At 39.5% G+C, this 13,991-nt stretch overlaps 1 protein-coding gene across 5 annotated transcripts in view; it reads left to right on the top strand.

Annotated features, from left to right (window-relative positions):
• The first annotated feature begins 220 nt into the window (after window positions 1-220).
• IRAG1 (inositol 1,4,5-triphosphate receptor associated 1) overlaps window positions 221-13,991 on the top strand; it is a 97,845-nt gene continuing 84,074 nt past the window's right edge. For 2 of the 5 annotated variants that reach the window (XM_061610408.1, XM_061610407.1), the window contains exon 1: window positions 221-373. In XM_061610408.1, coding sequence (XP_061466392.1) covers window positions 280-373 — 94 coding nt within the window. In that variant the 5' untranslated portion in view covers window positions 221-279. Of the gene's footprint in view, window positions 374-402; window positions 453-1,955; window positions 2,063-13,991 lie in introns of those variants that run through there. The other 3 variants (XM_061610412.1, XM_061610411.1, XM_061610410.1) reach the window with 3 other exon arrangements.

Below are 13,991 nucleotides of genomic sequence, written 5' to 3'. Positions count from 1 at the left end.
CCCATTAAATGTAATTATTCAGAGTAAGTATGAGTAAGTGACATTCTCATGTTCTAGACTTTGTGAGTGACTGCTAATGGGTGTCTGCCTCTTGTTCTTGATATTAGTGCTGAAATAGGGGGAGCCTTTCGTTGTAATTCCTTGAGACATAGAGGATACTTTCTGAAGGGTGACTGAAAACCAAAAGTCATTTTTAATGTTAGTAGCTCAGCTTGGTCTCTTGAATTAGAAAGTGCTTTAGCTTAGTTAAGAGAGCCAGATGTAACATAATGACCTTAAATGGTAAAAGCTCCCAGAGTGAGCAGAAAGGAGAGAGAGAGAGAGAGGGAAGCTTTCCTGAAGGGGGAAAACAAGAGGAATAGCTTAGTTTTAGGTAAGTAATCTCCATAAACCAAGAATAAACAGCTTTCTTCAGCTAAGATCCAAAACCGAGCCCATTTTCTTCCTTAAAGGTACAGTACCTCATTGTTATGCTTTACATGGGTGAAATATTATCGATGTGCTGGATTTCAGTTTCCTAACCAGGAGCAGTAAGGCTGCGTACTTTGCTAAATCCTCTTCCTTCTGAAACCACACAACTATGCTACAGAAATGTCAGTGCTAGTCCATGCTAAAGTTTGAGTAATTTTATCAATAAAATTTCTCCTTGGCTTAGAATCATTAGCAGATGCTCTGTACTTTGCTAACAATTTGAGACGATTAGCTACTATTCTGTTTGTTTATAAACAAGTAAGTGTAAAATTAACTCACTGTAACAGTAGCATGCAATTGTATGGGGTTCTCTGCCACATGGTCACTGAACAGAGTATACACCAGAACTACTTGATTTGATGGATTGCTTAGTCGCCTTTGGAAGACATATCCAGAGCTGTTTCTTTGGTGTCTGCTTTTTTAAAAAAGCTATCAGTAAGTTGAGGGGATTGAAGAGCTGAATAATTTTTTTAACTTCATGTAAAAGATTAATAAATATATGAGAGGAATGTGTTGGTGCTGTTATTGTTTCATTCAGTCCAGTGGTTTGTAATTCTAATTCATGTATCATAAACTCTTTTAAAGCGTTCATTCTGGGTATTTTGATAAGATAAATGACTTGTGAATGAAACACAATTCCAGCTACCATGAACTAAACGTTTAAGATCATGTTGTTTATATTAATATTTTCACATTAGTGCAAGAAAATGTGAGGTAGATTAGAGGTTCCACGTGGTGAAAAAAAATCCTGTGGAACTGTGTATATATGGGGAGTATGGCAACAGTGGTTAGTATTTGCAGCATAATGCTTGAAGGATACATTTTATAGTGCCAAGAACTCTGCATATGGAAATAGTAACTACCTTTTCAACATTTGACAAGGGTTACAATCCACCCCATCAAATACTGCAGACATACTGTATTTTGGATTGCAGCTGTGATGTTTAATACAAAGTATAATGTTATGTTCATAGTGAGTGTCACAATTTCTATCCTATTGTTAACCATCCTTATGACGATATGTAGCTTCCTTCTATATCTGCATTATTTCTGTGCTTTTTGGTGTTCCAGAACTTGCTTTTGTTTCATTTCACAGTATAAATTTAGTAATGCCCATGTTCTTATAGTTGCTATATTGTATGTATGCTATATTCTTACCTAGCCTAGTAATAACTAGTAATAAGCTATGAAGATCACTTGAATGTCAGGCAAGGGCTTTCATAAAACATATCCCTCTACTTTTGCATCCTAGAAACCAGGGGCCCAACAATTCCTGAATTTTTTTTCCCTGCCTGATACAGAACTTGCCAAATCTAAACATGGGAGCATGGAACTGCCTACTTTAATGTTAACCGTTCAAAACCTCTTGCTAGTTTGCGTGTGAGAGGGTAGAGCAGAGTGAGATTAGGAGTTTAAAGATTTTCTGGAAGGACAGTTAGTGCAGAACTGAGTCAACCATTTGCTGCTTGCCCTCTAAAGGTCACTTGGGTACCATCCTGCTTTCATATCTCAAATGCTGGAGAGTGTATACTTGGTTTTAAACAAGTCTTAAATATTTCAAGGCGAACAGAAGATGCTGTTAACACTTACAGTAAGTACTGTGATCAGTTTTGTTAACTATTTTGTGTTTTAAAAAGTATGCTGCATGTGAATATAGACCTGACTTGGTAGCGCCATTAATACAGTAAAAAACAAACAAACCCCAAACTTTATTAATTTTAGTGCTGTGAAACAGTATATTGAGTTAAGTGTTATGGTGGAGGTCGCTGGAAATTTAAATTTTTAGGAAGTGGTATGTGATGGTATAAATAGAATACCATAGCTGCTTCAGATGAAGAGCCAATCAATGAGAAGGCTGTTATTTGCCTATAAAATTTCATGGGAAGCTAGCCCATTTGCTTCCTGAAATTATGAGATACTACCAGATTGCCAAATTCATGATAAGGCTCAGAATTTCCTTCATTTTTACAGACAATGCAGATTACATTGTGGCCAACACACTGAATTCCAGTGTTACCCCCATCTCTTTTTGTTTCACTTAGAGCTCATTCACAGTCCCAGCCTGTTTTTGTGTGAACTGGCTGAGCACTATTGAGACTTTTCAGATTACTGTGCCTTTAATTAGAATTTTCTCATGGCTTTCACCTATTAATTTGTTTCCTGTTCTGCATGTTCAGCAGCACATGCAGCTTTTGTGATGAAATGTTCTTTAATTAGTTCCTGTTCCTTAGCAGAGGGGAGGCTTTAATAATTACCAATATCCTTCCATTTGTTGTTGTTCTTGCAAAACAGAGTATTTCAGGAAGTGGCTAAGGGGAAATTAATCAATGTTGGATGCAAAGACTGTTACAGTTAAAATATGGCTGCCCATTAGGTGCCTGGCCAAGTTCAAGGTGCTGGTTTTGATGTACAAACCTTGGGACCAGGATATCCCTTATATACCCAGTCAATCACTGCATTCTGCAAGTGAAGGCCTCCTGCAGATACCATCTTATCAGGAGGTCCATTCCGCACAACTTACGAAGCGGACCTTTAATGTTGTGGCATCTACCCTTTGGAATTCCCTCCCCTTAAATATTAGACAGGCAACATCTTTGTTATCTTTTTGGTGCCTACTGAAGAACTTCCTCTTTCAACAAGCCTTTTAAGTAGAGACCTTATCCCAATCTGCATCTGTTTTGGAATTGCTTTTTAAGATGTTTTAAAACATGTTTTTAAGATGCTTTATTTGTAAAATGTTTTTAAGATGTTTTGTTTTTGAGATGTTTTAAGATGTTTTTAGCGTTTTGTCTTTTGTTTACTGCCCTGGACTCCTGTTGGGAGAAAGGGAGGGATAGAAGTTTAATACATAAATAAATAAAATAAAAATATAACTTAACCTACAGAGCCGAACAAGGATAAAAGCATATTTTACAAAACAATGCAATTGCGCAGTGTGATCCACCACACTGGAAGGGGGTTTGGTTACAACAGAGGTGTCTCTTCCAGCAATAGTCAATGTAAGCCTCTAAAATGGGGCATTGGGGGGGGTAGGGAGGGTTAGAGCAGAGCTGGATCCTAAATTGGGCCAGCTACTGGCAATGAGCCCAACTAATACCTCTCTAATCCACCAGCCAAGCTACTGATAGTGGGGGGGTTTTTTGCCACAAACTATGATGAGATTTGTTTTGAGAGAAACAAGCCAGAATCCCCAGTGCAGATGTAATGCTAAGCCAGAGGTTGTGGCTTGTTGCTCCTGCGCACAGTAGGGGACGCATAACAGGAGGGATCTCTAGTTTTATGGTAACCCGTTAACTACGGCTTACCAGGTTTTGAAAGGCAAAACTTTTTTCTCCTTAAAAGTAACTGTGTATATAGTTAATCGAAATGGCACGCGACTGGAAGGCACATTAAAGCGAAGGCACATCATTGTAGAATAGGCTTTAATGAGGCATTATGCAACAGAGATTCTGCATGGCTTGGCTAAGGCTTCAAATGAAGCATAGGACCATGAGCCAAATCCCCTGTAATTTTGTTATATAATGGCACTTGCCCATATTATTTTATCCCTCCCGCTGTCATTTCCCTGTTTCAGATTATAATATCCCATCTCGGTTGCCATTGTAACTGTGGAGGGCACCATGTAAACCCCAATGGCAGATTATGAATAATATCATTTGCATATCACCGTTTGAGTGTTCAGAGTCACATACGTTAACTCAGAAATCCATGCTCCAACCATCTTAGATAATTTAGTAGAGTTGCTGCTGTATTGCAGATTGGAAGATGAAAATGGCTTGCCTAAAGCCACGTAGTGAGTTCACAGATGGATCAGGTGAGATTTGACCCAGGGACTGCACAGCCCCAAGTCTGTCACAATTCCAAACTCTACAACTGGATATACCATTCTGAACTAAATGCATCATGTTATTTTATTAGGCTTCTAGCTTTTAAAGGTCTGATTGTGAAGAGAACAATGTCAAATAAGTGCCGTTTTTATGTTTGTTTTGTTGTGTTTAATAGAAGCCAGGACCTAGTCTTTGGATTTGTTTCCATGTCATTGCCAGTGCTCAGCTCTGAGACATATAAAATAATAATTTAAAGAGTGGGTAGGACCATGCCTTAGCATGCACAAGTGTCCTTCTCTTAATAACCCTTACTAGCACTTTATAATCTGCAGATGTGACTTGCAAGCTGCTATTGCTTGACAATGTTTTGATGAAGGCAAGTTTGGGGGGGGGGCTGGGTTGGGAGTGAATTAAAATTTGTTTTTTAGCAGGTATTCATGTTATGATGGCTATCTTGTTCAGAAGCAGCAAAGTAGGGAAGACTATAAAAGAATTTTCATATAGAAATTGTCTATATAGAACAGTAGATTGCAGTTCATTCTTGTAAGATGTAGATGCAGCGGAAGAGTAAACCTTCATCGTAAACATTTTGGAACGCTGCACAAGGCTCAGAAATTCACGAAGTATGTGCTATCACAGTGGAAGTAGTCTCTAAATGTGGCAAATTTCATACCTTTTTGGCTTAAAAGGTAGTGTCCATTTTCTTTGTATCCAGGTTTCTGGTAGGAATTGAATGAGTACCTTTTTAAAATGAAGCTTTCATACTTATATATTTGCCTAATACAATTCTGCCTACAAGATCTTAGATCAAGTAAATCTTAAGAGTTCACTGAAAAGTATTGTCTTGTGCTGTTGATTTCTCTAAGCAGTCAAACATTGCAGAACAGCCTTTTACAGGGTTAGCTTCTCTCTCTCTCTCTCTCTCTCTCTCTCTGATAGAGAGCAATAGAGACTTGTATAATTATTATAATAAGTTTACAGTATACAGGCTGAGTAGTTGGCATGCAGTCAGGCACAGTGCTAGTTCCAGACAATTTCCCTGCAACTTCTGCCAGCCAAAACATGTAGAGCTGACTTGTCCTTGGTCAAATTCAAGCTGCTCAAACCACCATTTGCAGCTCTCCTTGCCAGATTGGTTTAAGCTTCCATCCTAAAAGAAGAGTGTGGTGCATTCCAGAATGATCCCATTGATCAATCTCCTATTTGCTATCAAGTACCACTGTATTTTTAAAAATGTGCAAATTTGTGATAACAATATTTTGGGAATACTAGGTTTTGCGTCTGTGTGCTTTGCACATTGATCCCACTCCCCTCGCAACCCCTCACCCAGTGCTTCCAAGCATCATGTACATTTGCTGCCATGGGCCCGCTCACATTCCTCAGCTGCTTGCCTCGACTGTTCTTCTGCCACTGCAGCCCCCCCTTGCCGCTGCCCCCTGACAAACACCAGCACAAGGAGCTGCCCCAGTGCATGTGTCTGAGGAGACCAGAGGGGAGAAGTGCTGCCTTCCCTCCATTGCCTTTCTCCATCCAGACATGGCTGCCACCACTTCTGTCTCTTTTTGCACCTCCTGCCACTGCCTCCTCCGGTCCCTACAAAAACCTGGCTTGGCCACATAGGTCATCATGCTGTAGCTCACAGTGCCATCTGTCTGTGGCCAAGTGAATTGCAGCATGGCATTTACACACACACACACACACACACACACACACGGGGCTCTCCCCCTGCATGCTTTGCACACCAACCCTAACACCTAACTCTACCTCTAACCCCAGGAATGAGAATCCCAGGCACCCACCATGGCAAACTGCCCAGTGGCTCCAGGCATTGCTGTCCAGCAACCACTGCTTGACTCGCCTGATGCTGGACCCCTCTCCCAGGTGGCTGGCACCTTTGTTGCTCCCCCTCCCCAGGTAGCTAAGGCACCTCCCCCAGGTTCCAGGGCACTTTTTCCCCAGACCTTATCCTGCAGAGGAGAAGAGAAGCAGAGGAGGTGAACCACACAGGAAGAACAGGCAGCATAGGCCTGGGCAGCTCCACAGCAACAATTCTGCTCTCCTGCCATTCCTTTCTTCTTGCCCTCCATTGGTGAGGAAGGAGGTGGTGGCAGCAGCAAAGCAGGATGCTTCCTGAGGAGCTGCCCTGGCCTGTTTCTCCATGGCTTTCCCAGGCTGCCGCTCATCACTGCCCACACGCTCTTCCACTCTCTGCCTGGTGTTGCATCCCAGCTTACCCACCCACCTGCCCTCTTCCCGCCCTCCTTGACCTGGTCACCAGCCTTGGCAACCACCATCACCATATCCCCACAGCAGTTAAAATGCTATCACAGGACTACAGTGTGATGCCTTACAAAGTGTGTGTGCGTGCGTGCGTGTATAAATAAATAACTTGGCTTCATTAATTTCAGTGGGTCTACTCTGAGTAGGACATAGTTGAATACAACCCAATATGTTTAAATGTGGAAATACATAGTGATCCGGTTTGTACATAACTCTAAACCAGGGGTTCCCAAACTGTTGTCCATAGACCACCAATGGCCCATGAGCTTCATTCAGATGGTCTGTGGCATGTTTATGTTAAATATTTAGATTGATTTTTAATTTTTTATTGCATCCTTTTTTCTCAATATAAAATAATTATACCAATTTCCCTCAGTCAAATGCTGGTGGACGGGACATTGTGTGCTCTTTTATGAAATGGTTCCTATTCCTATCTTTCTTTCAAGGTTCTCTTATTTCCCATTTGTTGATGTAACATGACGATGACAGAAGGAACTAATTAAAAAAAACCACTCACATTGCTGAAGAAAATTGACACATGATCCAAACAGAAAAGCTAAAAGAGACCTAAGAACTTGTGAAGAAACGTGATTATTTCTGTTTTTGAATTGGTTCAGAAATAGCTTTCTATAGAATGGCTAAGCTTGTTTTCCTTGATGAGTGAACACGCATGACCACCATGAAACCCTGATTCTAAGCAAGCATGCATGCATGCATCCATGCTTACGGGGAGTTTATTGACATGTTATGAGACTGTCTTCAATTAAAAAGATTAAGGATTAGTGTTTGTATCTAACCATAAAAAAGCATGCCCAAATTTATTTCTGAGCAAGATGTCATATTAAGCGCTGTCCTTGCTGGGCATTATTGCATGACAGTATGAAACAGCCTTTCTCTGCCAATTTTTGATTATTTGCTTTGGAGAGAACAGAGTAAGCTTATTTCCTGCTTTATCAATACATTTGGAGGATAGTATTTTTATTGTAGTAGTAGTAACAATAATCATATTTCATTCCCATTCATTATCTTGGTAATCTTTGTAAGGTATTCCAGAGCCTTTATCCTTTAATTACAGAGAGAAAGTTGAGTTAAAGAGTGACTTGGTGAAGCCTGGGCTCCTTCTGGGAGGAAGGGTGGGTTATAAATTTAATAAATAAATAAATAAATAAATAAAATATTCTATAAGATTCTTTAATGGGCTAAGATTTGAACAGGGGGCATTCAGCTAATAGCTCATTATTTTATTCACTACCCTGTACCAGCTCGCTCAGTAGAAAAAGATGCTCCATTGTAGAGAATGTCTAGGTTTGAAGAGAATTGTCTTTAAAAAGAAAAAGCCTTACACACACACACACATGCCTGAATTTAAATGTCCAGTTTCTGCATGTGTGTTTCTATTATGGAGGTCCCCCCTTTACTGCTGTTCTGAGTTACTTAGGATGAATATTGTATCATCCTCCCACCGCTGGAACCTTGTATCTGCTCTGAATATAAAAGCACATGCCAGTTTGACAAGCAAAAAGATGCCATAAAAAGTCTGTTGCTCTGTTTAAATGCCTACACTTTGTTACTATGGCAATTATATTCTTGAACTGATGTGAGAGTTGACAATAGCATATTGCCATCCTTTCTTGGACAGGAAGTTTCCTGTTGAGAAATCAATAATATTAGGGCTTGATTCTCCCCACCACCACCTGCCAGATATTTTATGGGTGCTTTAGTTTATTTTTGGTGCTTTTAGGCTGGAGTTCAAAGCAAGGGTCATTGAAATCAATGGAACTTACTTTTGAGTAACAATATTTAAGGCTGGGATGCATGCAGAGCTCTTCAAACTGCAAATCCAGAAACGAGAAATCCATGCATCCCTGTAGCCAGCCTTCCTTCTTGGGGGAGGAGCCATATTTCTAGAAGGGGCATTTGGAGGGGAGGCACATAGTGCCAGCAGATCCCCCCCTCACTGGTGGAGAGGATGTGAGGGCCAGAGGATGTGAGGGCCAGTGAGGGAAGGGAAAGGCAGCAACCTTCCCTCACGTTCCTTCTCTGTGCAGAGTGTGTGTTAACTAGGGATGGGCAAGAATTTTGATTCAGTTTGCATTTCAAGCCAAATCTATCAAATTCACAATTTCCAAAACAATATGAGAATTGAAACAACCATCCTTCAAAATTTGCACCTGTTTGAATTTTGCAATGCAGTTTGCCAGCTAAACAATGTTTACAAATATGCATATATTAGGGGGACGTGTGCAATAAGGTGAATATACGAGTGAAAATAATGTACAAAATGCATTATGATGAGAAATGGTTTGCAAAAGTGTGTAACATCAGTCAAAACTGCTTACAAAAATGTTTTGTTTATTAGAAGAAATTTGCACTAAAATGTTGGAGAATTTTCATTAGGGTTTTTTTTAAAAAAATCACAAATTGCTGCAGGATGTGGAGAACTGAATTTAAGATTGGAAAAATGAGAAACTGAGAGAATGGAAACTGGCAGATCTTTCCATCCCTAGTTTGACCTTACATAAAGGGCTATGTAAAGGTCAAGTTAACAGAAAATTTAGTATGAACACCAGGGATTACATGACTGGCATATTTTTGTTTCACAAGAAAAAAGTTTAAGGATACAGTGAACAAGGGGATACCAAAATGTGCTGAATCCTCTTTGAGGGTCCTTCTAGTCTTGTTCCTGACCCTGAGATTTTCCTTGACAATCAAGGGAAAACTTTTTGAATGGTTGCTGTATAAAGGTATAAGTGATTGGAAACTAATTGTGGAAAGCAATTGGATTATTTTTTTAACTGTTTAATTTTTTTGCCCAGAAACCCTGAAAAGACCTCATGCAGAGCTACACCCATTTGAAAAATCAGAAATTAGGCTTGAGTTACACCTTAGGTAACTGTAGTATGCACAGTAGTGTTTCTATTCCTCTAGGGCTGTTTTCATCCATTGCCATCAAGTACTCAAAAAGAAGAAATAGCCATTATGATTGTGAGTATAGTGAGTGATTTAAAAGAGTAAATGGTGACTTAGGGTAGATGCTTTTTCATATCACTTTAACATATCTCTTTATTTCACCCTTTAGCAATAAGTACCCAATTCTTCTCTACTCATTATAACAACTGCAGAATAAACAACCTCTTACTTATTACTACAGGCAAACAAGCATGCTTATTTGGCTGGATAGAGAACAGAACTGAAACAGAAAAGCAAAGCAAAGTCCCAGGGGTGGAGTCCAACTCTAGCCCATAATACAAATTTCTAATATTTAACTCTTCAAGGGTCATGTTACTATACATATTTTTTTTCATGATAACTCAAGTAATTATACTGTGATTGCGATTATGAAAAGTCCACCCTCAGTCAGGGAAAGTCTTGAGTGAGCAGACTTTGGGGGGTGTTCCAAAATGAACAAGAGGCGGGGATTGACTAGCGTTGTGTGCCCCAGTTTCAGAAAAGAGAGGTGGTGATGCACTGGAACCTGCAGAACAGTAAGTGTGTTTCTACCCAAAAATTGCTGCAAGTTCAATAGGTAGATTCAGACTCTTCCTTCAGACAGTTCCTTTCATGGCTACCTGGTCCATTTTTCTTTCTTTGACACTGGAATTGGCCAATTGGAGAAAGCTGAAACACTACATAGAAACTGACAAAAACAAGTTTCCAAATGCCTTTATTGCATGAAGATTTACTCTTTCATATTCAATGAACAGAAGCATCAAGTTTATCCAAAAGAGTATTTTTTTGGATTTAGCTCATTGGATTTAGTTTGCCAGCTACTTGAACATTATGCAAGCTTTGATGAAGACCTGGGATGGAGAGTGGGCATGAAGAATACTAGGAAGTTCCACAACCAGCACACCTAAACATTTCTTCTGAGTCATTCTACCAAGCATGGTTGTACAAGGCAAACCAAGCAATTTGTCATGCAAACAGCCCAAACTCTATGTAAACAAGCTTTTGGTCAAATAACTCTTGGTTGAATTAGAACTGATGCCACTAAAAATAAATAAACAATGTGGGATAACTATTTAACATTTTCATTGTCATCCCAGTGGTATTCTCTAGTGTCCTAACCCATGGGCAGCTGACCAAATCACATTCTCTTGTGACACCAAAACTTTGTATGTACTATGGTTAGTGGAAGGCACACAATGCAGCCAAGAATGAGGAACAAGGAGAACAACTTTTAGAAGCTAAATGTAATGTATTATAACTTAGTTTACAAGTACATCAGCTATTGTTTAATACGGTGTTGCTTTGCTCTGTTCATAGAATCTTTTAAATCTAGGAAGATGTTTTAATCTGTGCCATTTAATTTCTAAAAGGTTTCTACCTGGTTAAAACACTTATGAGTAGTTCCTTGATATTGTTCCCCTGGCATTTGACTGAAAAGTTCCCCAGATGTTCACCTGACATTTCAAGTTAGCATTGATTTCAGCTGTTGTTCATTTCTACCTTCAAAGTGGGAATGAAGTTGTCTATTTTTTTTAAGCAGACCCTGTGAGACAGTACCTACCTGCACATATTATCCCACTTATTTCAATTCTTGTTCAAAAAAAGCCAGAGCAAAAGATAAGTTTAGAGATTTTTGAAATATTAAGACTGTTAAATTACATTTTTTTTCAAAAGGTTTGAAAGTGGCACAGTAATGAAAAAAGCAGCAGTACTGAAACTTCAGTTTGATTGCCGTTTGGCAGTCAGGCTTTTTCAGAAAGAAAGTTCTTTAAAATGACACTGTGTGGGGAATGATTATTTATTTATTATTTTATTAATTTATTTAAAAGCATTTTTTGTGGGAAGGGGTACAGCATCTGCCTTCCATGCAGAAGATCCCAGGTTCAATTCCTGGCATCTCCAGGTAAGGCTGGGAAAGGCTGCTTCCTAAAACCCTGGAGAGCCGCTGCTAGTCAGTGCAGATAGTACTGAGCTGGATGGACCAATGGTCTGATTCTGTAGACTATGAGGCAGCTTCCCATGTTCCCATTGACATGCCACTTAATATTTCAAAAATCTCTAAGTGGTGTACCGTCTAAAAGCAAATAATGTATTATTGAAACAAAAACAAGTTAAAACCAGTAAAATAGCATTATAAAAACACAAAAGCATACAAAAGTGAATAAAACAGAAATTCAGAAGATTCTCACAGGTCCAGTCTTATGGATCAAGGAAAACCTGAGCAAAAAAAAGTCTTCACGAGACACCTGAGAGCATACACTTTTCTTATAGGAGGGCATTTCAAAGAATTGGAGCTGCAACAGAGAAGGCTCTGGTACTCATTAAGGTCAACAGCTGTCCATGAAGGATGCAATCCATAGCAGGGTCTCATCAGTTCTTAAATGCAAAGGATGCTTATGGACCCTGAGATAATAAGGACCCAGACCTTTTGAAAGCTAAATTTCACACTTTGAATTGGACTCAGGAACGAACGTGCAGCCACTGTAGATGTTTTAGAATAAATGACAATGCTGGCTTGAGTTCATCAGTTGTTAGGCAAGCAGCATTTTGCATCATCTGAAGTTTCCAAACCACCTTCACAGACAGCCTGAAGTAGAGTGATCACAATAATTTAACCTGGAATTCATCAGAGTATAATGACAGTGGTTGGGTCCTTCTTTGAAGTGTTGTTGTTAGATGGTGAGTTTACCTAGAAATGTCATAGAATGTACCTCCTTTCATTTTATAGCCTTCTGGCTTCCTGTTTTACCATTCTCTCCCCACCCTGATCCTTCTCTCCATGTATATGTGCATCTACCAATGTGTATCTGACTTCAAGCGTGTGCCACAATAGGCTAACTTGGCTACCCTTCTGGAATTGATGGTTGTGTCTAAACTGAATGCTCGTTCCATGGTGGATTCTATTTTTGATAAATGGCTTAGAAAAGGTTTAGAGAATTGTTTAAGTTGAAAAGAATAAAATTGATATGGAGATCTGGCTCACATGAGTTGGTGGATGGGTAAGACTTAAGTTTCGCTCTCACAGGCCTTTGCCCCCCCTTTTAATATTCAACAGGAGGGTGCTGCTTGCTCTAAGTCAATATTTGTGTTGCTGGGTTATTTTCCCTTCTTGACTTCCAATGCCACATCCTTCCTTGACAATAATGATTCCCAGCTTCAGCCACCACTTATAGGTATGAACAACTTAATTTCTACACTTACTATATATTTATACATTGAACCAAAGAATCAAGTTTTCTTTCTTTCTTTCAGCTCAATGCATAAACTGGCCACAAGTGCCTTGATAAGGTCTTGTACATTTTTTCAGTGAAATTGTAGAGGAGTGCCTGTAATTTAATATATAATTAATTTAAATAAAACTAGGCTGTGATTTTTGTCCTACATTGGGAATGAGGAACCTGTGGTCCTCTAGATCAGTGTTCTTCTTCTAGCAATGGAAACAAGCAGATAATTCTTCAACAACAACATCTGGGGATTCACAGGTTGGACTACAATTCCATCATCCCTGATCATTGGTTAACCTGGGTAGGAATGATGGAAGTTATGTTCCAACAACATCTGGGGATCCAAGATTGAAGAACAGTGAGATGATGTTGGACTCCCACATGCCCTAGCCAGCATGGGAGATGGTGATGGGAGATGCAGTCCAACATTATCTTGAGGGCAACACATTGGCTACCCCTTCCCTGCATTTTAACTAATATTGGAAAGTGGGAGCCTGTGAATACTTTTTGCTCAACCAGACCTTAGTTCCCAGACTCTGCTTTCAAGTGACTCTGATGCCCTTTCTTTAAGACAGGTATGTAGAACTTTTGGGCCTCCAGAAATTGTTGAACTACATATCCCATCATCCCTAGCTGTTGATAGTGCTTGCTGGAACAATGGAGATAGAAGTTGTAGTTCAGCAACATCTGGAAGGCCAAAGTTTCCACATATCTACTTTAAACACTGAGGTGAGGGATCCAAGATTCTACAGTCATGACAAGGTCTTGAAAATAGTAGTAAGAGTCTGTTCCCTTATAGGTTGAGACAACCCAAGTACTCAGTGAAGCTTAAGATCAGTAATCTGCAGATGCTGTAAACTGAGAACTGTGGCACTGTGCAACAATTCACAGAAGCAGATTAGTTGCTGGTTCTCAAGTCATAAACTCACCTTCTCCTATATTGGGAAACTGCATTTTCATGATAACAACAGGCTCTACCTATGTTAACTGTTTACAACTAATAAATCTGTTAGATTGTTAGTTGCTATTAACCTGCAATAAATGTAATCCTGTGAACCAGCCCTTAGATACTTAACTTTATCTGGCACTGTAAAAATGGAAGAAATTCTTGCATCTTGGTCAGTTGTCTCTGTTTTCCTTTTCAGACAGTAGTACTGTATAACTAGTTCAGTTAAGGTTCTGAAGTCTTTTATATTTATTTATTTATTTTATTTGTTAAATTTCTATACCGCCCGACTAG

The sequence above is a fragment of the Rhineura floridana genome, chromosome 2, assembly GCF_030035675.1.
Source record: "Rhineura floridana isolate rRhiFlo1 chromosome 2, rRhiFlo1.hap2, whole genome shotgun sequence".
Classification (NCBI taxonomy): domain Eukaryota; kingdom Metazoa; phylum Chordata; class Lepidosauria; order Squamata; family Rhineuridae; genus Rhineura; species Rhineura floridana.
The sequence above is the reverse complement of the archived record's forward strand: the minus strand, read 5'-3'. Positions and strand labels throughout refer to the sequence as shown.